General features: G+C 64.4%; 1 protein-coding gene across 1 annotated transcript in view; it reads left to right on the forward strand.

The window, feature by feature from the left end:
- The window catches only part of DHRSX (dehydrogenase/reductase X-linked), a 42,730-nt gene extending 34,690 nt beyond the window's left edge, over nt 1-8,040 (forward strand). Inside the window, exons 6-7 of the mRNA XM_036235724.1 lie at nt 5,278-5,488; nt 7,609-8,040. Of these exons, the coding sequence (XP_036091617.1) occupies nt 5,278-5,488; nt 7,609-7,854 (457 nt within the window). The 3' untranslated portion in view covers nt 7,855-8,040. The remainder of the gene's footprint in view (nt 1-5,277; nt 5,489-7,608) is intronic.
- Nucleotides 8,041-22,037: the final 13,997 nt, after the last annotated feature.

Below are 22,037 nucleotides of genomic sequence, written 5' to 3' on the forward strand. Positions count from 1 at the left end.
GGACGCGACCCTCCTGCCGGCCTCCGTCTACACTGGAGTCTGCACCCCGTGTCCACCCACGGCCGCCCCTCCGGACGATAGAGTCCCGATCGCCCGCGCCCATCAGGACGCCACTCCCCGGGGGCGACAGCCTTCCCTGCACACCGGTTGGTCCCCGTCATCTCCGCCAGGACCTTATCTCCCGTGCGGCCCCAGGGGGTGCGACTTCAACACATTTTGTTTAATTTTTGCAAGGGACAAAGGGTTCGGCCGTAACACTCACTGTCCGTCCCTTTCGGGGGGGTGCTGCATCTCTTAAGGAATGCCCTGCGCCCCCCGGTGTCTGCAGGCACAATCCCCCCCGGGACGCCCATCGGCGCGGGCTTTTCTCGCTGTGAGAACAGCGTCCCTCGTCGGAATGTCCCCAGATCACTACTGATGTATGTGTCCGTACGCCCTGTTTGATCGCCCTTTGCTGTGAGACTGTGTTGTAAACCGAGTCTTTCACCCCGATTCCCCCTTTTTGCCGAACACCGAGCGCGTTTCCTCTGTGCCCTGGGAAATGTCGCAGATGCTCGCTGCGTGGCTGTCGACGCCTCTGTCGGCTGTGTGGGGTCCCTGTCCCCTCAGCGCCAAGCCGGAGGCCGCCACGGGCTCTCCGCGTCTCGTGAGCCCTGGCGGGGGTCCCCTGATCCCACCCTCGTCTGCACCGTGAAAGCTCGGGAAGCAAGGCGGGATGGGGTGCCCGTGCGCACATCGTCCCCAGGAGCTCGTGTGTGTGGTGTGCCGGGCGACACCTGCTCCCCGAAGGGCTGATCCCGACGGGGGTCCAGTGGCCCCTGAAACACGTGTGTCGGAAAGGAGGCCGGGTATCTGTGACTGTGTTTGCGTGTGGCTCCGTGTGCCCGTCTCGGAATGCAGACGTCAGGGGCACGCAGCTTCGTCATAAGAAGCGAAGGCGACGTAGTCACCCGTCTTTTCTCGTGCACGTGGCCTCTCGGGGTGCAGTGCGTGGGGACCGGATGCTAACGCTGCCTGGCGATCTGCATCAAAGGCTGGCTCGGCAGCATTGAGCACACGCGTCTGCACACGCACACACGTACACATGCATGCGCACACACACATACATGCACACGTGCACACACATGCACACGCGCACATGCACGTGCGCACACATGGACATGCACATACATATGTGTGCACACGTGCACAATGCACCTATACGTGTGCGCACATGCGCACATGTGCGTGTGCACACGCACGTGTGCACTTGCACGCGCACACACATGCATACACACATGTGCGTGCACACACGTTACCAATGGTCGTTTCCGGGTTGCAGGGGGAGAGCGTAGAATCACTGTTGCTTTTCAGTTTTTCTCGGAGCTGCAACATTTTTTCGCAGCCCATCTGTGTTTCTTTTAGAATGTCGCCACATCGCTATTGTTACCTTTAGAAAGTTCTCCCCGATATACATTTGCTCCCACCGAAGGGGGCCAGAACACGCCCCCCCAACACGGGCCTCAGCTGCACGGGCCGTTTCAAGCCGAGGGCAGCTCAGAGCCGGCGGTGCAGAAAAGGCTCTCCCCTTCCTCCCGATTGTCTGAAAACGAAGTTCACATTTCCCCTTTGCGAAGGAAACCTATACGGGAATGGTTCATGCGTGACCATGTGCCGAGCCCAGGAAGAAAGACAGCCGCCCCCACGGGCCGCTCCGACCACCCCGGGGACCGTCATCTGCACAACCAGCCCCGTCTCCCCCACGCTTCCCACGGCGGCTGCCAAGTGCCTCTCTCCTTCATTTCGCATAAGACGCGGTATCAGCCTGCAGCATCTGGCTGCGTCCTTGAGCTGTGTGTGTGTGTGTGTGTGTGTGTGTGTGTGTGAGAGAGAGAGAGAGAGAGAGAGAGAGAGAGAGAGAGAGAGAGAGAACTCATGTGGGTATGTATGCAATTGGCTGGTTTCTAAATTAAATTTACCGGGGCGACATCGCCTAATAGTACGTGGCGTCCGAGGGTACAACCCAGCAACGTGCAGCTCTGTGCATCCTCCACCCAAGGGCTCGTCTCCTCTCCCCACCCTCCACTTGCCTCTTTCGCCCCTGGCTCCCTCCCCCACGCCCGCCCCCTCTAGTCCCCACCGTGGGCTCGCCTGTGTCCGTGAGTTTGTTTGTGTGTTCACACGCTGCTTTCAGTCGTGTGTCCTGCACGTGAGCGAAATCGCACGCCGCTGGTCCTTTTTCTTCTGACTCAGCCGTGAGGTCAAAAACTACTGCCATTTGCCACAGCGTGGATGGATCTCGAAAATATCATGCTGAGCAAAACAGTTTCCCCGTTAATCTGTGTTTTATCAGCTTACATTGCACGCCCCAGCTACGGAACCTAAGAGAGTGCAGGGGGACATATTTCCTCCCCTACACCGCTCTGTTAAATTGTAAGCCGTACCTACTATACCTCTGTGTACTAAAAAGCAGACGCACGTGGGTGAGCCTTTACTGTCACAGTCGAGGATAAGTTTTTCTTTGATGAGAGCTCGAAAACGTCATTTGTTCTGCGGAAATGGAAGACCTACTATGCTCCCGGCACCTTGCTAGGAATGGGGCCTTTGCTGAGCACATGCTCTCAGCACCGGACCTCAGGGGTGTCCCGGGGAGCCATGTCCTGACTGTCGTGACCTTACAGAGAGCCCGCCGGAGCCACCCACCCTCAGCCTGGGAAACGGCCCAGACTGTCGACGTGTGACGTGGGCGTGAACAAAGCCAGCGTCCCCGTCCCACCAGAGAGCAGTGCCACCGTGAGCTAGGACGGACATCCCTCCTCTCACGAGCGTGGTCGTAGTTTTTAATCAAGGACCACGTGTAGGATTGTCGAGGTGTCGATTCTGTGCACAGAAACGCAGACACTCTGTCCAAACTATAATTCTTCCTCTTCCCTTCTCTGTGGCTGAAAGGCAGAGAATGTGATGGATTTCAGAATGTGCCACTTTGGCGTAAACGTTATTTTCATCTAGAGGCCGTTGACAAACAACAATTGTGGGGAAAAAAGTGCCTTTCTGGACCTTCATTTTTTCTGACTTTTAAAATCTGAAACTCCTACAGAATGAGGATTGCCATAAATCCTTTCTCTTGGAAAGTTTCACGGCCACATATTTGGCCATAACTCAGCACCGCTAGAAGCCCCAAACCTGTTTTTTACGTTTGTTTCTTTGTTTGTTTTTCTCTAGTTTTATCCCTACAATTTACCACCCTTTGTTAAATAGCATGTAAGTTCCTCAGTCTCATTGTCTCCTTGGGGTTTTTGCTTCTTTTCTATGATGCCCCATACATGTAAAAATTAAAAATGAAAACATCACATGCTCTTCTCCGGTGAATACGGCAGTCATCAGTTTAATTTGCAGTCCCCAGTTACAGCACACAAAAGTATAGAAGCGGTTTCCTCTCCTGCAGACGGCTTCGCATGACAACATTGCGGTCTCGGGTCGAGCTGCCAATTATGTTTTCAGTAGCTACACAAGTTATTTATTGAAAACAAAGATACAGCTTTTGTGGTTTCAGTTCTGCCTCTGGGCACCACGTGTTACAAAGCAGTTTACGAAAAATCCCGTGTTCGGCACGCAGTCGTGCGGGCGTTTTGTGAGCGCCTCTCACCGCACCGGTCTATTCTAACATGGTTACAGTTAAGTCTGTCTGTCGCCTTCTCTGCAGAAACATCCAAACCCCTTCTTTGTTTTTAATACGAAGCACCTTTGTCAGCCCTCGGCTCTTATCTGCCAAGCTTAAAGCCGAATCATCTCCTCTCGTTGATTTAGTGGGATGCTTTTCTCATTTCCACTGCGGATGCTTCTTTATCTCTAAAACCGACCAGAGAACCTCTCCTGAAATCCCATTTGACTCTCGAACTGTTTTTTTTTTTTTTCCTTCCCTTGGAGAACAGTATCAATTTTTCTCCATTCTCCTGTTCCTCGTAGGGATGTGCCCTTGCTGAAATTTTCTGTTTGCTTTTCTGAATCGTTTGGTCCACGTCAAGTCCGTTTATTTCAGCTTTTAATCCTCATTCGGTTAAGAGCCTTTGGCTGTATGAGCTGTTGAATGTCAGGGCTTTCTCTGCATCTATCATGAAAACCAGGATTTCTTCCTTGCAATCTTTGCACAGGGTCAAGTCTTCCTGCAGTGAATTCCATGCACGGATTTTTTTTTTCATAATTTAAGACACGTTACTGACGTTGACAGGACGAGGGTGACAGAATATTGGCCTCGTCGAGCGAAGAGATCAGCAAGGGGCCGCATCGCTGTCAGATAGAATTAAAGGGGGGAAAAGCCATCGTGGAGACACAGAGTGACTTCCGCCCATGGAAGTGCTGTGCCCTGACGGATAAGTATGTGCATTTTCAGTATCTCTGCACCCAGCAAAGTGGCCACGAGCCGGAGGAAGCAAAACCCGACGAGGACAAGGTGGCGATTTGTCGTCAGGGTGGGAGACGTGGTCATACATCTTTCTCAAACGTTGATAGGTCAAAGGAGAAGAAGAAAATGTTTTTGCAGCGAGGTAGAGGAGATCTAAACAGCTACACTACGGGGGGGGGGGGGTGTACACGCCCACGTCCCGCCATTGGAAAGCAGGGATTTCCCCCCCAAAATGGAGCATGAACATGGACGGATGGTGCCTGTGACCCTGAGAACGCGCCCCCCCCAAAGTTCAGAGCACGGGGTCCCCATCTCAGGGGTCCCAGCCTGGCGTCAGTGCTGCCCCAGTGAGAAGTGCCCGAGGCCCTCGCCCAGGCGGGCGACGCTGGGAGTGACACCCCCACACGTTCCCGCCCGCCCCGGGGCCACGGCGAGCTCGTGGGCACGTGGCGGGGGCTGGGGGCGGCGGCTTCAGCAGCGTGCGAAGGTGGGGCGTCTGGGGCTTCATGGGTTCGCTGTTTATTGGTGAATTTAAAGCACACGCACGGGAAAGGGGGGGAAAGAATCGGGGCGCACGCACTTGTCGGGGTCTCCCCGGGCTTTGCCAAAGCGGAAGTGTCCTGGGCTGGGGGCACCCCAGTACCCTAGCTGGTCGCACGGTCGGTGCTGTCTGTGAAACTGACCTCGCTGTGACCTGCTGTGCACCACGCGGCAGAGAGGGTGACCCCGAGCAGGCCGCTCTCCAGGGAACGTGAACGGGACGCCCAGGGCATGCGGGAGGGGCCGGAGGGGGCGCGGCAGGGTGGGGGCGGGGCCAGGCCAGAGGGCGGGGCCCAGCCAGGCGGCGGGGACGCAGGCTGCGGCCGCCACAGCCTGTCCTCCTGCGCCTCCTGCAGCGCCCGGTACTCGCCGCACGGAGCCTACGCCCAGAGCAAGCTGGCCCTCGTGCTGTTCACCTACCACCTGCAGGCGCTGCTGGCCGCCCAGCGCCAGCCCGTGACGGCCAACGTGGTGGACCCCGGCGTGGTCAACACGGAGCTGTACCGACACGTCTTCTGGGGCCCGTGTCTGCGCGCCAAGATGCCGATGACGTGGTGTTTCTTCAAGGTAAGCGTCCGCTCGCTCGTGTGTGTTTTGGGGGCCAGCGCGGGGTCCCCTGGACGGCGTTTTCCGTGCAGCGTGAGACGCCGTGAAGGGGACGGACTTGTCACGTCTGGTCTCGGAGCCGTGAGCATGCCGGCGAGGGGCGTCCACGCTCTCCCCACGTTTCCTGCGAAGGAGGGAGCGGGCGTTGGGCCACATGGTTTGAGGGCCACCAAGCAAGTTCCAGCGAAACAAAAGCATTAGTGAGCGCCCCCCCCCCGTCCCCCCAGAGGACAGCTGACTTTATGCAGAAGTTAGGAACGGAGAATCGCACCCCCGGGCCGAAGGTAAGCGGCATTTCCGCGCCGCCGTCGCCCGAGCCTGCCCAGCGGGACTGCGGGCTGCTGTCCTCTCTTGCGGACGGAGCTGTTTTGCTCACCTGCTTTTCGGTGCCTCTGGGCGGTTGTCTCACCCAAACCCCCGAGGGTCTCGATCAAGGGTTGGTAACGGCCAAGGTCGACAGTCGGGATTCGGGGTCACGCGCGAAGCCGGTGGGTCGGTCCCCGCGCAAGCTCGGCGGCTTTGGCGACTCCGACGAGTTCCGTTCCTGGTGGCATCTCGTGTGGTCACCGCGGTCGGCGAGGAACCACCAGGCCGCGAGGTGGGTGCCGCCCAAAGCCACCGCATCCCTGGGCCGGAGCCGCCGCCTGCATCTGCAGCCTCCGCGATCCGACCCCCGGGCGCCGTGGCTGCTGGCCGTGGTTTCCAGGACGCGCGGCCCGGGTCGGAGCATCACTCGCCGCTGGGAAAACCTCCTCGGGGTGGACGGAGTCGGCGAGCGCGGCCCTCACGCCGCTCAGGGACGCGCGCAACGTCCCCCCAGACGCCCGCGCGGTTCCCGGCTTTCATGCCGCATTCTTTTTATGAGATTTCGAGGGGTGTTTGGGCCTCCGTTGCGCACAGGGGTTTGAAACCATATTGCAACCTACGAATACAGCAAAACGAAGAAAATACGTACAAATTGGGCCTAAAACGAGCCCACACTCGGTCACAGAATGTTTTTCCAAATAACTTCCTGTCGACATTGAGTGGCGCTTTGGACGTGAACACGCGTTTCCGGGGGGGCACGCGGGACCCTAAGCCTGAGCCTCGAGCGTGTGAGCTCTATCCACGCTCGCACACGTGAAGTGCATGTTTTTTTTTTGGTTTGTTTCCCTCAAGTATTTTCGGCGTGGAAACCATGTGCTTTAGGTGCAGGCTTTGGGAGGCTTCCCGCCGTCGCTGGCCTCGCCGGCCGCCACGGTTCCTCCCCCGGCTCCTCCCCCAGGCCCCGGAGGGGGCGTCACACGCGCCCGTGTTGCGGAGACCCCCGTCCGGTTTTCAAGGACGGTTTGACGCACGCACGGGCCACGCCCTGGTTCGCATCTTCGCACTTTTATCCGCTCCGTCCCGGGCACCGCGGGGCACGGCCGCCCGGCCTCTGACGCAAGCCGGTTGCCGGAGCCCCGGTCCGAGGGCCGAGCCTGGGCGGTGCTCAGCACCCAGGGATGGGCGCAGCTGCCCGAGACGCGGTGCTGGTGCGTGTGCCGCGGGCGGCCGGCCGGGCGCCCCCCGGAGCAGACGGGTCACGCGACGGCGCTAGGTAGGGACGGCACCGCGCCTCCGCCACGAAGCCGCAGCGATGCTCGACCCAGGGGGCGGGGGGCGGGGGGTCCGCTGGTACCCGGACAGCGCTTCGTGGCCGTGGTGCTCCCGCCGCTGTGAGCGTGGCGCGTTGCACCCCACCCGGCCCGCGCGGGGCCCCGACTCCCACGGGCCCCGCGCGTGCGCACTTGTCGGCCTGCCCCGCCCTCTGCGCGCTCGGCCCGCGCGTGCGCACGTGTGGGCGTACCCCGCCCTCTGCGCGCTCGGCCCCCGCCCCCAGCTTGTCAGCTCAGCCCGCACGGGCCTCAGCCCCCCGAGCAACCCGGCTCGCTGCGTCGGCCCCGAGAGCCGTCGTGCGGGCGCCCCGTGTCGCCTGTGTCGACACCGGGGGCCCCAGCGGGGAGCTGCCCCCGCAGCGGGGCGGGTCGTCCCCCCGGCAGGGCACGAGACGCCGCACCCCGAGGCCAGCGTGAGCTGCCCGCCGTCTCCTCTCCCCGCAGAGCCCGGACGAAGGAGCCTGGACGTCCGTGTACGCGGCGGTCGCCCCGGAGCTGGAAGGCGTGGGCGGCCGCTACCTCTACAACGAGCGGGAGGCCCGGTCGCTGGCGGCCACCTACGACCCCGAGCTGCAGCGGCGGCTGTGGGCCCGGAGCTGCCTCATGGCCGGGCTCCCCGACGCAGCCGCGGACGCGCGCGGGGCGCAGCGCGAGGACGCGGGGCTCGGCCCGGCCCCCGCCGCGCCGTGAGGCGACCCCCGGCTCGGGCCGCGCCCGGCAGCCTGTGGGGCGCTGTCCCCGCCGCTGGCCGGCGCGGGGCGCAGCTCCAGGGGCGAATGAGCGCGGAGCGACGCCCCGGGCAGGGGGCCTCGGCCGCCGTCTCGTGATCTCAGACTGTCACATTGTCACAAGTGCCATTAAACGCTGCCAGCCGGGCGCGCGGTGTCCTTGCTTAGTGCACGGCGGGCGAGCGGGCTCCTTCGGGGGCGGCATCGGCTGCTACGTGGAGACGCTCACGCCGGCCCCTTGTGCGGCCGAGTCTGAGACCCACCCCGCCCCGCACCCTGCCACGCCGTACGCTCCGCCCAGGCCTGGGCCCAGACGCACGTGCTCCGCGAGGGCGGCCACGTCCGGTCCTGTCTGCTCCTCGTGTGTGCGCAGGTGGCCATCCCTCTACGAAGCCCTCGACCATCGCCATGTCCGCCTGGTGTCCGAGAGCCCATCGGCCGAGGCCCCTGACATGGCCACGAAGCTTGTGTCCAGCCACGGGCACACGACGGAGCTGCGGGGTGGGCCCAGCCACGCCGACGTCCTCTCCACCCCTGAGAGGCCGAGCTTGCCAGCCCCCAGCGGAGGCCGAGGTCCCCAGGCTGGGGAGATGGCCTCCGAGTCCATGGTCAGTGGGTGCTGGGCGCCCTCTGCTCCCCGGTGCGGCGTGACAGCCCCCGAGCCACTTGCTGGACCGGCGTCTCTTAGCCTCCCCTCTCCCGACGTCCGGGCTGGCGACGGGGACGTAGGGCGTCCCAGGCACTCGGGGTGTGGAGGAGCGTCCCTGGTCCCCACCCAGCAGAGGCCAGGAGCACGTCCCCCAGCGGCGACAAGCAGAACTGGCCCCAGTGACGGCCCAGCGTCCCCCGTTGAAACGTTGCCAACATGTAAAGCCGTACGCACTAGGAGGGAGAATTGCAGGTAGAAGGTCAGAGGTTGGCACGCCGTGAACACCTTAGGCTTTGCGAGGTGGGGGGGTGGGGAGGCCTGGCTGCAGCTACCTGCCCCCCCCCCCCGCCCCCCGCGCTCCCGCGGGGTGGGCGTGCACCGTTTCCGGTCACAGCGAAGTCCCGCCTGACAGAAAACCTGCCACGTGCTGACTCTCCTCCTCGCTCACAGGCTCCATGGTGGGTGGGTGGGTAGGTAGGTAGGTAGATAGATAGATAGATAGATAGATACATAGATAGATAGATAGATAGATAGATACATAGATACACAGATACATAGACAGACAGATAGATACATACATACATACATACATAGATACATAGATAGATACATAGATAGATGATATACATAAATGATAAATAGATACATACATAGATACACAGACAGACAGACGCCTCCACGGTGGGCGCTGTGTAGCTTTCATTGTGGCTTTGATCGGGGAGGTTACAGTGTTTCCTGATCACGCATTCCACCAGGAGGCTTGGGGGGCCCTGCGGGGCAGGGAGGTGACTTGGGGTCACGGGCCCCGCCTGTGCTCCCGCCTGGGTCCCCGAGGACGTGACCTCATTCTGTCTCGTGGAGATGGATTTTGGCCCCTTGGTCTTCGGGGGAGGGCAGCCTGGCCCCAGGCAGCTCCCGCGGCGGCAGTGAGATCACCCCACTAATCTGCGAGATGATTCCTGCCGCCTCCCCCTGCATGTCGTCCCTGCTGCCCGTCCATCACGCCCTCTGCCCAGCGGGGGCGGGAGGGCGGGACGGTCCCTCACCTCCTACCGCTGGGAGTCAGGGAGCGGGCAGGCTGGGCAGGGCGTCCACTCTCGCACAGACCCCTGGGCCCCTGCTCGGCGGTGCCCTGCAGAGGGCCAGCCGCGGCAGCTCGGGCCGGCCGTACGGGGCTGCCGTGGCCCCCGGGAGCCATGCCGGGCATGCGTGCCCTCGGCCAGGGCCTGCATGCCAGGCGGGGCACAGCAAGGTCCCTCAAACCCGTCCTCCCCCAAGAGGGACCAGCGAGGGCTTTCCTTGCGCCCGCGGAGAGAGGGAACAGGGTCCGGCCACGGTCGCTGGATGAACCGAGCGAGACGGCTCTCGGGGGCCAGCGACTCCTTCGGGGACACTTGGAGGGCGTTGTGACTTCGGGGACCTTCCCGGTTCCGTCCTCTGTCCCCTGTCCGCTCTGCCCGCACTCTGCGGAGGGGTGAACGCTTGTTCTCCCCGAAGCTGCCCCGTCCGTGGCCTAGCCCCCTGCCCTCCCCCACCCCCGTGTATACAGTAAAGGACCCCGCCACCCCCAGAGGGGACACATCTCGGCCTTCGCCGCCGCTGCTGCCTGGCCCGGCTCCGCGCCCGGCAGAATCCACCCCCCTCCCCCCGGCGTGACCCTCCTGCTGTGGGTTCCTCCCACGACGTGAGGACGGCACGGGTGTCCTGCCCGATGCCACCTGCTCGCTGACCGGCGTCTGCCCGGCACGTTCCGGCCACACTCGCTCCGGCTGCTGCTGCTGCTGGTCCCCTCCCCGCCCTGCGCCTGGCCCTTAACTCCCCCCTGTGCGTCGCCCCACGGGCTCCGTCCCCGGCCCACGACCACCGCACGGCTCCTCGCCGCCCCTTCCGGCTTCTGCACGCAGAGGCCCAGGTCCGCGTCGGGTCCCAGAGGAGTGTCCTCCTGAGCGAGGGAGCCTCAGGGCCGACGCGAGCACCGAGCACCTCCGTGGAGGACGCAGTGTCTTGTCCCTGCGGTCCCCGGCCTGCCTGGCAAGGGGGCCCCAGGGCCCTGGCCCCCGGATACCGCGCCCGGCTCCGCCTCGTGGTCACCCCTGTGCTGTGGGGGGGGCTCGGCCATCCCACGTACGAGGTGGCTGCCTCGGGGTCCTGGAGCCCAAGCTCATCTCTCTCCTTCTGTCCCCACATTCTGTCCCCAAGGCTGTGGAACTTCCTCCCACGGCATGCTGCATGGACGGACGGCTGGGCGGAGGGAGGGACAGACGGATGACAGGCGGCGGAGGCACCTCGCCCTGATGGCAAAGCTGTTTCCGCGCCCGTTTCCGAAGCCCCCGCCCTGGCTGCCCCTGCCCCGTCTCTCAGCGGGACAGACACCTGGCCGCGTCCCCCGACGGGCCGATGGCATCCGTCTGCCTGAAGCCGTGGGGCTGTGGGCGGGTGCAGCTGAGTCGCAGCCGTCAGCCGGGCCGTCCTCCCAGGCTCAGCGAGGTGTGGGCGCCGAGCCCCAGCTGTGCCGAGGATACATCGCCGCGCCTCGTAGCTGGGACCGAACAGCCCTCAGAACCCACCGGCAAACGCCGTCCTCGCCCTCCGGCTGCCGCTCCAGGGGACCCAGCGGTGGCTCAGGCCATGGGTGCCGGACCGGACGCTGGTGTCTCGGGTCCGGTCGGAGGCAAGCGTACCCGGCGTAGACAGACACCGCCGTTCTCCGGTTCTCCCCGCAGTGTGCTCTGCCGGGGCCGCCCCCCGACTGTGTCTGAGCTCCGTCCCGCAGAGGCTCACGACGCCGTCGCAGCCGTGATTTCAAAATCCGTTGATGGGGCCGAGAGACTGGTTTAGTTCCAGACGCCCAGACGCAGAGAGGCTTCGTTCTAACTGTGTCGTTTCTCCCAGAAGGGCCACCAGGCAGCGATGAACATGTCTAGGTCTGCACTTGTTTGGGGACTAAGGTCCTCCAGAGAGAAGCCACTGCTTGGTGCAGGGAAGTTAAAGCAGAGACAGAGACAGACAACATCCAGATAGCCTTCCGCGACTTACTCCCAGGGACCCAGGGCGTCACGGCTCGACCGACTGGTGTGCGGGACCGGAGCCCCCGAAACCGCCCGGCCGACTCGTCACGGGGCCGCGCGAGCCTCGCTCTCCGTTGTTTCTAAGCCACCGACGACGACCGCGAGCCCGTCCCCGTGAAACCGCCCGTCACGTTGCCGTCCGTCCGGGACGAAGACGAGGAGAAGCTCGTTTCAGACCGGATCGCGTCCTCGGAAGCCGGAGTGGCAGCTCTGCGGACTCAGCGTGCAGAAGTCGGATGCTCAAGGACGGCGGAGACGATGCTCGCGGCAGCGGCCGTGACGGCGGCGGTGACGGTGACGGTGACGATGGTGACGACGATGGTGAGGACCACACTGCTGTGCGGCTCACATCACCCGGAAAATGAGGCCGAGGGCCCTCCAGTTTGGGCGTATCACACGACGTCTTCCTTTTCGGTCTCGGGAAGCCGCGTTCGAGGCAAATGCCAGCTTCGGCGTTCGGTGCCGTGGGACGGAGCCGCACCTGTGCAGCGTTCCCGCTCGGGGTTTGCGGGGGCGAGGAGACAAAGCACTGAGCCGCGTATCCGTTCGCCGCGTCTGACCCGTGTTTCGTGTGCGCATTCTGGGCGCCAGGACGGCGTGAGAAGCTAGAGAGATAGAAACGAGGTGACAGAGCGCCCGCGAGGTCGACCTCGTGGCCGCAGGTGCGGCCGTGCGCCGTACATTCCTGCCAGATCCTCCCTCGTTGCTCACGCATGCTCCAGACTGCCTTGGGCCAGACACGGTCAGGGCTTGAAAGACACGTGTCAGGGCCATTTATGCCCCTCGGCCAGCGAGCCGACGCGAAAGGCGAAACCGGGCAGGGCGGCGGGCGGCCCGTTGTCCGCGGGGCACGGCCCCGCCCTCCGCGCACGCTCAGAGCCGCCGGCTCGCGTTGGCGGGAGGGGGGCCCGTTGGCCGTGAATCCCTTCGTCTCTCTGCCCGTGGCCCATGCACGAGAGTGTGTGAGTGTGTGAGCGTGAGTGTGAGTGTGAGTGTCTGTGTGAGGGAGTGTGGGGGAGCAAATGTGTATGATTGTGACTGTGTTTGAGTGTGAGGGAGATTGTGAGTGTGTGTGAGTGTGAGTGAATGTGTGTGAGAGTGTGTGAGAGTGTATGTGAGTGTAAGTGTGAGATAGTGAGTGTGTGAGCATGTGTGAGTGAATGTGTATTGGTGTGTGTGAGTGTAAGTGTGAGTGCTTGAGTGTGAGTGTTTGAGTGTGAGTGTGAGTGTGAGAGCGTGTGAGAGTGTGTGAGTGTGGGTGTGAGTGTGCGTGTGTGCGAGTGTTAGAGTGAGTGTGAGAGTGTGAGTGTATTGAGAGTGTCCATGTGTGGGCATGGTGTGAGTGTGTGAGCATGCATGAATGAACGCGTGTTCATGTGTGAGTGTGAGTGTGTCAGTGTGTGCATGTGTGAGTGTGAGCGTGTGAGCGTGAGTGTCAGTGACTGCATGTACGAGTGTGAGTGAGAGTGCGTGCATGTGTGGGTGTGAGTGTGCCACCCCGGTCCCGCCCCCCTTAAACCCACGGCGGCTGCGCCGCACGCACGCTGCCGGGCCCCCCGCTCTCCCGTGTTCGTGGCGCACGCCGCTCCTCACTAAGTAAGAAGCAACGAAAGCGTCGAGTGCGGGTGGTCGGCCAGGCGCGCGCGGGAACTCGCTGACCCGCACGGCGATGTCCCCCCCACGCGCGTGAGCTCGCATGGCAGAAGGCCGGGCGGGGTCGGCCGCCCCCTCCCCGTGGAGTCCCGCGGGGGCAGGGACACCCGGCCGCGGCCGTTCTCACCCGCGGGCGGCTCCCCTGTCGGTATCGCGCTGTCCTGTCCCGTTGTTGACGACTTTGCTTCCCGTTTTGCTCGGCGCCGCCATGACGGGCCACGTGACGCCGAGGGCTTTTTCTGTGCCAGATCCGGAGAAAATTGTAGATTCCGTGACACCCGCGACCAGGCCCGTACTTTTCCCTGCAAACGCGGGTAATTGCTGGCTTTCTCGGTGCGGCGGGGTAATTTATGCACGCCCATTTCTTGCTTCCAAGAAGCAAAAAAAAACAACAATAATGATAATCATACGGCCGCCCAGCGGGTCTGCGAGAGCTGTGATCTCGGCTGTCACCGTGGCCTCTGCGTGGTGAACAGCTTTCCCAAGGTTCCTCGCGTCTCTCGCACGCCTTCGGAGGCTGCAAAGAAAATGTGCTCGTGAGCAACTTCCGGGTCCCAGGGGCGCGCGTGTGCGCGGTGGTGGGTGTCGTCCGCGTCCCCGGCTGGCCCGCACGTCATGCCCGCAAGGAGAAGCAGCCTGATTTTCAGCAACGCCCTTTCTGTGCGTTTCTCATGTAGAAATCGGTCCCCGGGGCCCGCCCCCTGATGGGGAGCTTCGCCCCGTTTTAGTTCAGCTGTTGTTTGCTCGGTGACTCGGCAAAACACACCCACGTTGCTCGTCTCAGAGTTCCGGGTCCCGAGGTCATAGCCGGCCCTCGCCGAGGACAACGTGTGTCCCTGTGGGGCCTCCCGCACAGACGCCCCGGAGCTGGACGGGGCCGCCGCAGGCCCTGCTCGGCAGGGCCGAGCGGGAGACGTCTCCACGGCGCTGCGAGCCGTGTCCCCGGGCCGGGGGGCACCCGGGATAGCCTCGGAGACACGGGCGGTGTCCGAGGCCAGCGCCCGCTTTCCGCTTGCGGATTCGCTTCGTGGAAACGACAGCTGTGTTCTAGAAAGAGAACGGGAGAAATTCTGGAAAAGCTCCTTACAGGACAAGCGAGCAGAGGCGCCGACTGGGAGGGACGAGCGGGGGAATCGGAACGCAGCGCCCGACGACGGGGGCAGGGACGGGAGGGCACCCCTCTCCCTGCCGACAAGGCCCCGTGCCCTCCGGCCAGGCCCGCTCCGGGCTCCCGGCTCTGCGCGTCGGAGCCCCAAGGCCGGGACACCCGAGCAGACGGACGGGCGCAGAGCACGGCCAGGGGCCCGAGCCGTCCCCGCGCAGCGAGTCTGCATCGCCATGGCCCGTCGGTTTCTCTCTCCGTCCGCGATACCCGGCGGCCTCATCCTGAGAGTTACCGGTCTGTTGTGAAGGAGCCCCTGCCAGGTCACACGTCCTGAGGCCGCCACCCCCTTGTGCAATAACGGAAATTCAGCCGTCGGAGAAAGGCCGGGGTGGCGACCCTCCAGGCCCGTCCATGATCTCACCGACGGTGACGTCGTGTCCTCTCTGACGGCTGAAGAGCGGTCCACCGTGCAAGGGCACCCCCGCCGCCTCCCCCGTGGACGGGCCCCGAGGCTGCGTCCGCATCCGGGCCGCTGTGAACATCGCCGCGGTGCACACGCAGGTGCACGCACCTTTCCCAAACGAGCGTGTCGGGTTCGTGCAGATGGATCCCCGGACACGGGGTCGCGGGGACCCGGGCAGCGGCTCAGACACACAGCACGGTGCTTGGACGTCTTCGTAAGTGATGACGTGGCCCCTCGATCTCTGCAGTGGCCCTGTGACAGCATGCAATTACCGCCCCGGAGACCCAGCGGCCCGCAGACCCTGGCGGACGTGATCGGTGTCAGGAACGTCACGGCCGGACGCGGGGGCAGGACGCGGCCGGCGGGGCGGGGGGCTTCGCCGTCAGGACGCCCGGGGCTCCCGTCGGGGCCGATGCCGTCTGGCGGCTGCCCCGGCCCTTGCCCGGCCCCCCGAGATAATGACTGAGTCACCCCACATCGGCATTTGCTGTTTGACAGGAAGGCGTCTCGGCCGTCGCCTCATGGCACGGGTGGGGGTTGTCGTTTCAGACAGCTGGCACCCTCCTCCCACCTCAGCAAGACGCCATCGTCACCGTCATCCGCTCGGAGCGCCGCCGAGGCCGCCCGTGGGAGCGGCAGCCGCGCGGGTCTCCCCGGGAGCCCATTGGCCGTCACGCGGAGCACCGTCTCCTCCTCGCCCGGGAGGCCGGGGAAACGCACCCTCCGTCCGGAGTTTCCTCCCCCGTTGTGAGAACCGCTGCGTCCTGAGCAGAAATCCGCACAGCTCCTCTCAAACGCGCGGTCTGAACGCTGCACGGGGAGCGAGAGGCGGGGCGGGCGCTCACGCCGTCCTCCCCAGAGCGTCTGCTGCAGGAGCGGCTCGCGCGCCCGCAGGGCGGGTCTCGGGGGCGGCCGCACCCCGCCCGCCCCGTGCGCACTCAGCAGGGGCCGGGGTCCGGCCGCAGACAAGGAGCAAACCCGACGTTCGTGTGGACGGGACGGCCCAGGACGGCGTCACGCCGAGCGAGACCGTCACACAGGGCAGCGCGAACGCCGTGTGCTCCCCCTGAAACGTGGTCCCCTTCGCAGCCACCGACGGCGAGGGGCGGGCGCCAGGCGGGGCGTGAGGAGGCGGGGGAGCAGGGCGGGGTGCTGGGCAGAGGGGACGGAGCACGTTTTCGGCACGTCGCGCGCGGCCGGCCGCTCGGTGTGCCGTGTCCGGGTTCCGCTGTGGACGCAGGTCTCCGGCCCCGGTGGGTGCCTTCCCACGAACAGAGCCGTGGGCCCGTGGCGGGCGCTGCGCCTTCCCCGGCTGAGTGGCGTGGGGCGCCGTGGCCGTGTCCGCGTGCGGGCTGCGCCCCTTGCCCGCGGCCCCCGTCGGCTGGGTCGTCCCACGCACGGCGTCGGCCTCGCGCAGGGAGATTCGCAGGCGGCGGCGGCCGCGAGGCTCCTGCGTCGGCCGCGGTGGGCGCCGGCTCCGTGGACTGTGTCGGGGGCTGCGGCAGAGGCCGAAGGGGCAGAGACACGCGGCGGCCGTCACGCGGCCGCGGGCAGGGACGACGTCCCGTCGCAACAACGTGGTGGCCCTGGGGTCGTCCCGCTGAGCACGGCGGGCCGGACAGAACACACCGAGCCTCGCCGTGGGCTCCGCGGGGCCACACGGGACAGGGGACGCGGAACAACATGCTCCGTCAGGTGACCCCGCAGACGGGCGCCGGGAACCGCAGCGGGCAAAGCACTGAGTGCCCCGCGCACAAAGTGGACCTTGAGTTAGATGCAAACGGACGACAAGCTTCTCTGTGTGGCGGGCAGCGGACGAGGACGGGGCCGGGGGACGGGTGTCCTCCGGGACGGGGGCCGAGCGCACCTCGGAGGGGCGACATCCGCCCAGAGACGGGGGGAAGAAACCGGTGCAGACACGCCACGGAGCAGCCACGGGGCCCCCTCGGCCGGGGTGCGAGAGGCAGGCATGGACACCGCCTCCGTCCCCGGCGGGACGGCCCCCTGACCGCGCCCGCACTCTGGGCCTCACTCCGGGAGAGATGGGGCCACGGCGGGCTTTGCTGCTTTGGGGCTGGTGCTGCACCCGCAGCCCCTGGGACCCCTGGCCAGTTTTCCACGAGCAGAGACCGGCCGTCCAGGGCCAGCCCCGCCCCCTCACGGGAGGGCTCTGCGCGGACTCCTGGGGCCCACGACGGCCCCCCGAGTGGCCAGACAGAGGCCCGGGAAGGTCCCACACCGGTTACTGACGCGGGTGCAGCATCCTCACCTCTCGCCCGTGATGGTGACTCTCCTAAGGCCGTGCTGGGCTCTGTCCCACAGCATGACCGTGACAGGCACCCTCTGCGCGGCCGCCTCGCTCAGCCGCCCTCGACGACCTTCTCTGTGCCCCCCCGCCCCCCGCGGAAGCCCGTGCCCCTCCCGGCATTCGACCTCCACCCCCTCTCCTGGGGCAAGCCCAGCGGAGGCACCCGAGCGAGGCGTGCAAAGCCAGTGACGGTGAGGGACGGGCTTTGACAGCAGGCGGCGTGCGGACTCTCGCGGTCCTGCGGTCGGAGCCGACGGCAGCTCGGACCCCGCCGGACGCAGAGGTGATGCCGAGGACGCGGCTGATGAATGACGGAGAGCGCGGGCACCCGGGGGGCCGTCCGCCTCCCCATCTGCTCGCCTCGCTGCCTCCGGCTCTGCCCCACGCCGCCTCCTCCGCCCGGCTCATTCGCAGCTCTGCGGGACTGAGCTCAGCTGGAGGCTCCGCGGAGCATCTCGTGGGCGTCAGACACCACGGCGGGTTCTGGGGCGACAGAGATTCGTCCTTCCCACCCCGGGCGTGAGGAACACACGGAGGAGAGAGTCGGGGTGCAGTGTGAGAACCCCGAGCCAGCTCTGGCAGCCGACGACGAGCTCGGGAAAACAGAACGCGTCTTTTCTGAGTAAATCTCTGTTTTATTATAAGAATGCAGTGAGCGTGGAACACATACACCTCTCCAGGGGGCAAACACATGCGTCTGGGAACAAACACAGCGACAATCGTTGTGTTGCAACGTGAGTCCTTAAGAAAAGCAAGGTTTTCAGCAGGAGTGAGTCAGCAACACAGTGTCCTCTGTGGAACACGTCGCACTTTTCCAGGGGCCGTGTAATTAGCTCATGTGTCTCTTATGACAGCCCCGACGTAGGGCACAAGGCCGGCAAGATCATCTCCACCACCATCACCATCATCACCATCACCACCATCACCATCATCACCATCCTCAGCATCACCACCATCATCATCATCATAATCATCAGCATCATCATCATCATCATCACCATCCTCAGCATCACCACCATCATCACCATCATCACCATCACCATCATCACCACCACCATCACCACCATCACCATCATCAGCATCACCACCATCACCATCATCACCATCCTCAGCATCATCATCATCATCATAATCATTAGTATCATCATCATCACCATCCTCAGCATCATCACCATCACCACCATCATCACTATCACCATCATCACCATCTTCATCATCATCATCATAATCATCATCACCACCATCATCACCATCTTCACCATCGTCATCACCATCCTCAGCATCACCATCATCATCATCATCACCAGCATCACCATCATCACCATCCTCACCATCTTCATCATCATCACCATCATCATCATCACCATCTTCACCATCGTCATCACCATCATCACCATCACCACCATCACCACCATCACCATCATCATCATCATCACCATCACCATCATCACCACCATAGCCGTGTTCCACTAGAGGACACTAAGCTCCGCAGGAGTCGAGCGTGGCCCGAGGTCGCAGAGCTCGTGACTACCGCCACCCTCGTCCCTGCCCAGCGCCTCCCGAGACCAACGCTTCCCGTTTCCGCCCAGCACCGCCCAGCACGCGCCGGGAGCCACCGTCACAGACCGACCCCGACGCCCCCCTTCCTGCCTCCCGCTCGCTCCCGGGACGCGGCACCGTCGCCCTGGGCCTCGGGCTCCAGGGCCGGGCCTGGCCGCGCAGGGTCTGGCCGTGCTGGGCCTGCATTCCGAGGCCCGTGGCGCCACCTTGTGGCCGCGCGGGACTCCAACCTCCGCCGTTGTTGAGTGCGATTGTCTCCGCGGCTCTGCCCCGCCAGACCTAATCCCGACGGAGCACTCAGCTGCCCGCACCCCGCAGGCCGCCCCGGGGGGGCCCCCCAGCCCTGCGCCCACCCTAAGCCCTGCCTCCTCCCAGCGCGGAGGCGGCTCAGCCCGCTCCGTAATCTGCTTTGCTTTTAATCCTCCCTGGAAGGGATCAGGACAGCGACCTTGAAGGACAGACGTAAATGAAACCGGTGCCGGGGCCCCAGGTGAGAATGGGCGGACGCGCGTCTGCTCGCAAAGCCCTGTCTCCCCGCGACGGGCGCCCGAGATGCTGGGAAAAGCCATCAAAATGCCCCGTGTCCTGCCAAGTGGCACGTGTCGGCTCTGCGACCCGGGCGCGGCCCAGGGGGAGGGTGTTTGCCGTTGGCACCCTTTCCCCCTCGTCCCAGGGTGCTCCCCACGGCTCCGTGACCCACGACACTTCCCACCCTCACCCTGCGAAGCGGCCGTGAGGCCATCGCGGGGCCCGCCACGCGGGGCGCGGTCAGCGCTCGGCCAGCCGTCAGCGCTCAGCCTTGGCCTTCTGCGACCCCGGGGCCCAGACGCGGGAGGACCGGGCAGCCTGGGAACAACGCCGTCGGCTCAGGGGGCTTTTCTGACACGATGAGGTGCCAGGCGTCGGGCGCAGTGAGGTCCGCGGCCTGGTGACAGCCGATGGCAGAGGGACAGGTGTGCACTGTGACCCGGCTGCGCTGCAGGCCGCCTGGGGCTCAGAATCGACGCCTGGAGCGCAGGTCACAGGGCGGATGGGCTCCGAGCGTTGACGCCCCGGGAGACCCCGGGGGCCGCTCCGCCCTCGGCCGTGCGTCTGCAGCCGGGCGGCGTGCGGGCCGACCGGGGAGGACACTTGGCCGGGGGCTGCGTTCTCACGGGTCTCGACGCAGCACGGCTCAGGATCTACAGCGAGGAGACATCCCTGTTTATTTTCAGGCCCGAAACGCAAAGTCGGCTTCCGAAAGGCAAGCATTTAATCCAGTTCTCAGAAAATAGGATTAAAGGGGAAGTATATCCGAAAATCCTGCTGGAAAAAAACCAAAAATGTCCAGTAGGTGCAGGACGAGGCTTTAAAGAGACGGGTTGACGGAAGCGTTTTGGGGACAGAGAGGGACGAGGGGGCCGGGCGGGGCGGCGGGCGCCGCGGGGAGGAGTCACTTGCGAGGTGCTCGCACGTCACGGCGTCCTCGGGATCAGCTCAGGCTTTCGGCGGGGCCACGGCCTGCTCTGTCGCGAGGCTCCCCCCACGCCCCCGGGTACCCCGACTTTCCAGCGGGCTCTGTAATCACGAGACGTGAACACGGGTGCGTCAGTCAGCTCGGGCTCTCGTCACACAACGCGGTCACGGGGCAGCCGCGCGGCGGGGACCAGCTGCTCCGCGGTGCCGGACGCCGCACGTCTGCAGTCAGGGAGCCGGCCGCGGGCCTCGGGCAGCGCTCCTGCGGGCGGGTGCACAGCCGGCCCCTCCCGCTGTGCCCTCCCGTGGGCCGGGCGCAGGGAGACACACGGACAGGGACAGAGGACACGCCGCGGTCCTCGCCGGCCACCGGGATGCCTGGCTCCCTGACGCACCGCGGACGCCGCTTCCGCCCAGACCGCGGGACACAGCAGCTCGAAGCCAGGCCTCTGGGAACACGAGAGTCACTTCATCAGCGCGCGGGGGCCAGTCCCGGGGGCCCGAGCCGGGGGGCCGCTGGCCGGGACGGTGGCGGAAGGTGCCGGCCACTCCCGCGGGCGCGAAGCAGGCCACGCAGACGGACAGGGGCGGCCGCAGAACAGGCAGCCGCCTCGTGGGGCGGAGCTCGGCCGAGCCGGCCACAGGGGCCGAGGGTGGGCGTCGCCCGCCCGCCTGGCCTGCTCCTCCCCCACGCCCTGCCGGGCCTCTCGCCGTCCACGGCCCCGTGCGGGACACAGAGTAACGTCCCCCGACGTGTTTTTGTCCTAGATCTGAGTGACTTGCGTACGCACACAGGGCACGAGCTCATCAGATGCGTCTCGGGGTGTCCGTCCGTGTCACCCCGACTGCCAGCTCCCGACACATGTGTGTCCATCACCTTCGCGTGACCTTCCCGTCGCCAGGCGGGGCCTCGGGAAATGATTCCCGGGCCGGCGAGTCAGCGCACGGCAGGGCAGGGCCGAGCGTGTCTCGGCACCGCTGAGGCTGGGCCGACGGGCGCGGGCCGGGTTCGTGGGTCCCTGCGCGGCCCCCGGGCCACGGTGCAGTCCCCACGGCACCCGGGAACGTCCACGTCCGTGGTCACGGCACAGACCGCCCCACCGGCAGCCTCGGCAGCTCGGGAGGAAGACGGCGACCTTGCGGCTTGGAGCGGCTCCTCCTGTCATAAGATGTAGTGCCCTTGCTGTGGACGAATACGACTCATTTTCCATAAACGCTTTCTACCTATTATTATAGAGATAATGAGTACGTGATATGTCATAACGTAAAGCGGCATCTAAAGTTTAATAAGTAGTAGAATCACTATGGTGCAGCATCGTTATTACGATGATGCTCGTGGTAACGGGACGTTGTTACTGTTTGTATCATAATCGTGGTAGCGACATCATTATTATTAACGCTGCTGTCACCATGGCGGTATCGGCATTACGATGATGATTAGATGAGCATCGCTATCACCGCGGCGGGAGTATTTTGACTCGCATAGCAGAGGTGTGGCCGCTACCACCAGGATCGATCCGTCCCACAAACGCAGTCGTTGACGCTTTACTGGTCACAACTCGTCCCGCGCTCGCGAACACCCCAAGCGTCATCTCCCAGGGTTGCCCTCCCTTGCACAGAGACCCCGGGGCACGGAGAGGTGCACTCGGGGCTGAGGCCCCGCTGCTCGGCGCCGGGGGAGCCCGTCCACGCCCCGGCGGGCGGCTTCCACTCCCGGGCAGTCACCCCCGACGACGTGCACACGGACCTCCGCCCTTCGTCAGCGGCGTCAGCCGGGACGGCAGGTGGGCGTCCAGCTCGGACCGGCCGAGACTCGGCCAACAAGAGCCTCTCCGGACGGACACAGAAGCCCTGGTCCCGGCCGCCCAGCGACCTCCCTCACTT

Source organism: Rousettus aegyptiacus, unplaced genomic scaffold, assembly GCF_014176215.1.
Source record: "Rousettus aegyptiacus isolate mRouAeg1 unplaced genomic scaffold, mRouAeg1.p scaffold_m13_p_19, whole genome shotgun sequence".
Taxonomy (NCBI): domain Eukaryota; kingdom Metazoa; phylum Chordata; class Mammalia; order Chiroptera; family Pteropodidae; genus Rousettus; species Rousettus aegyptiacus.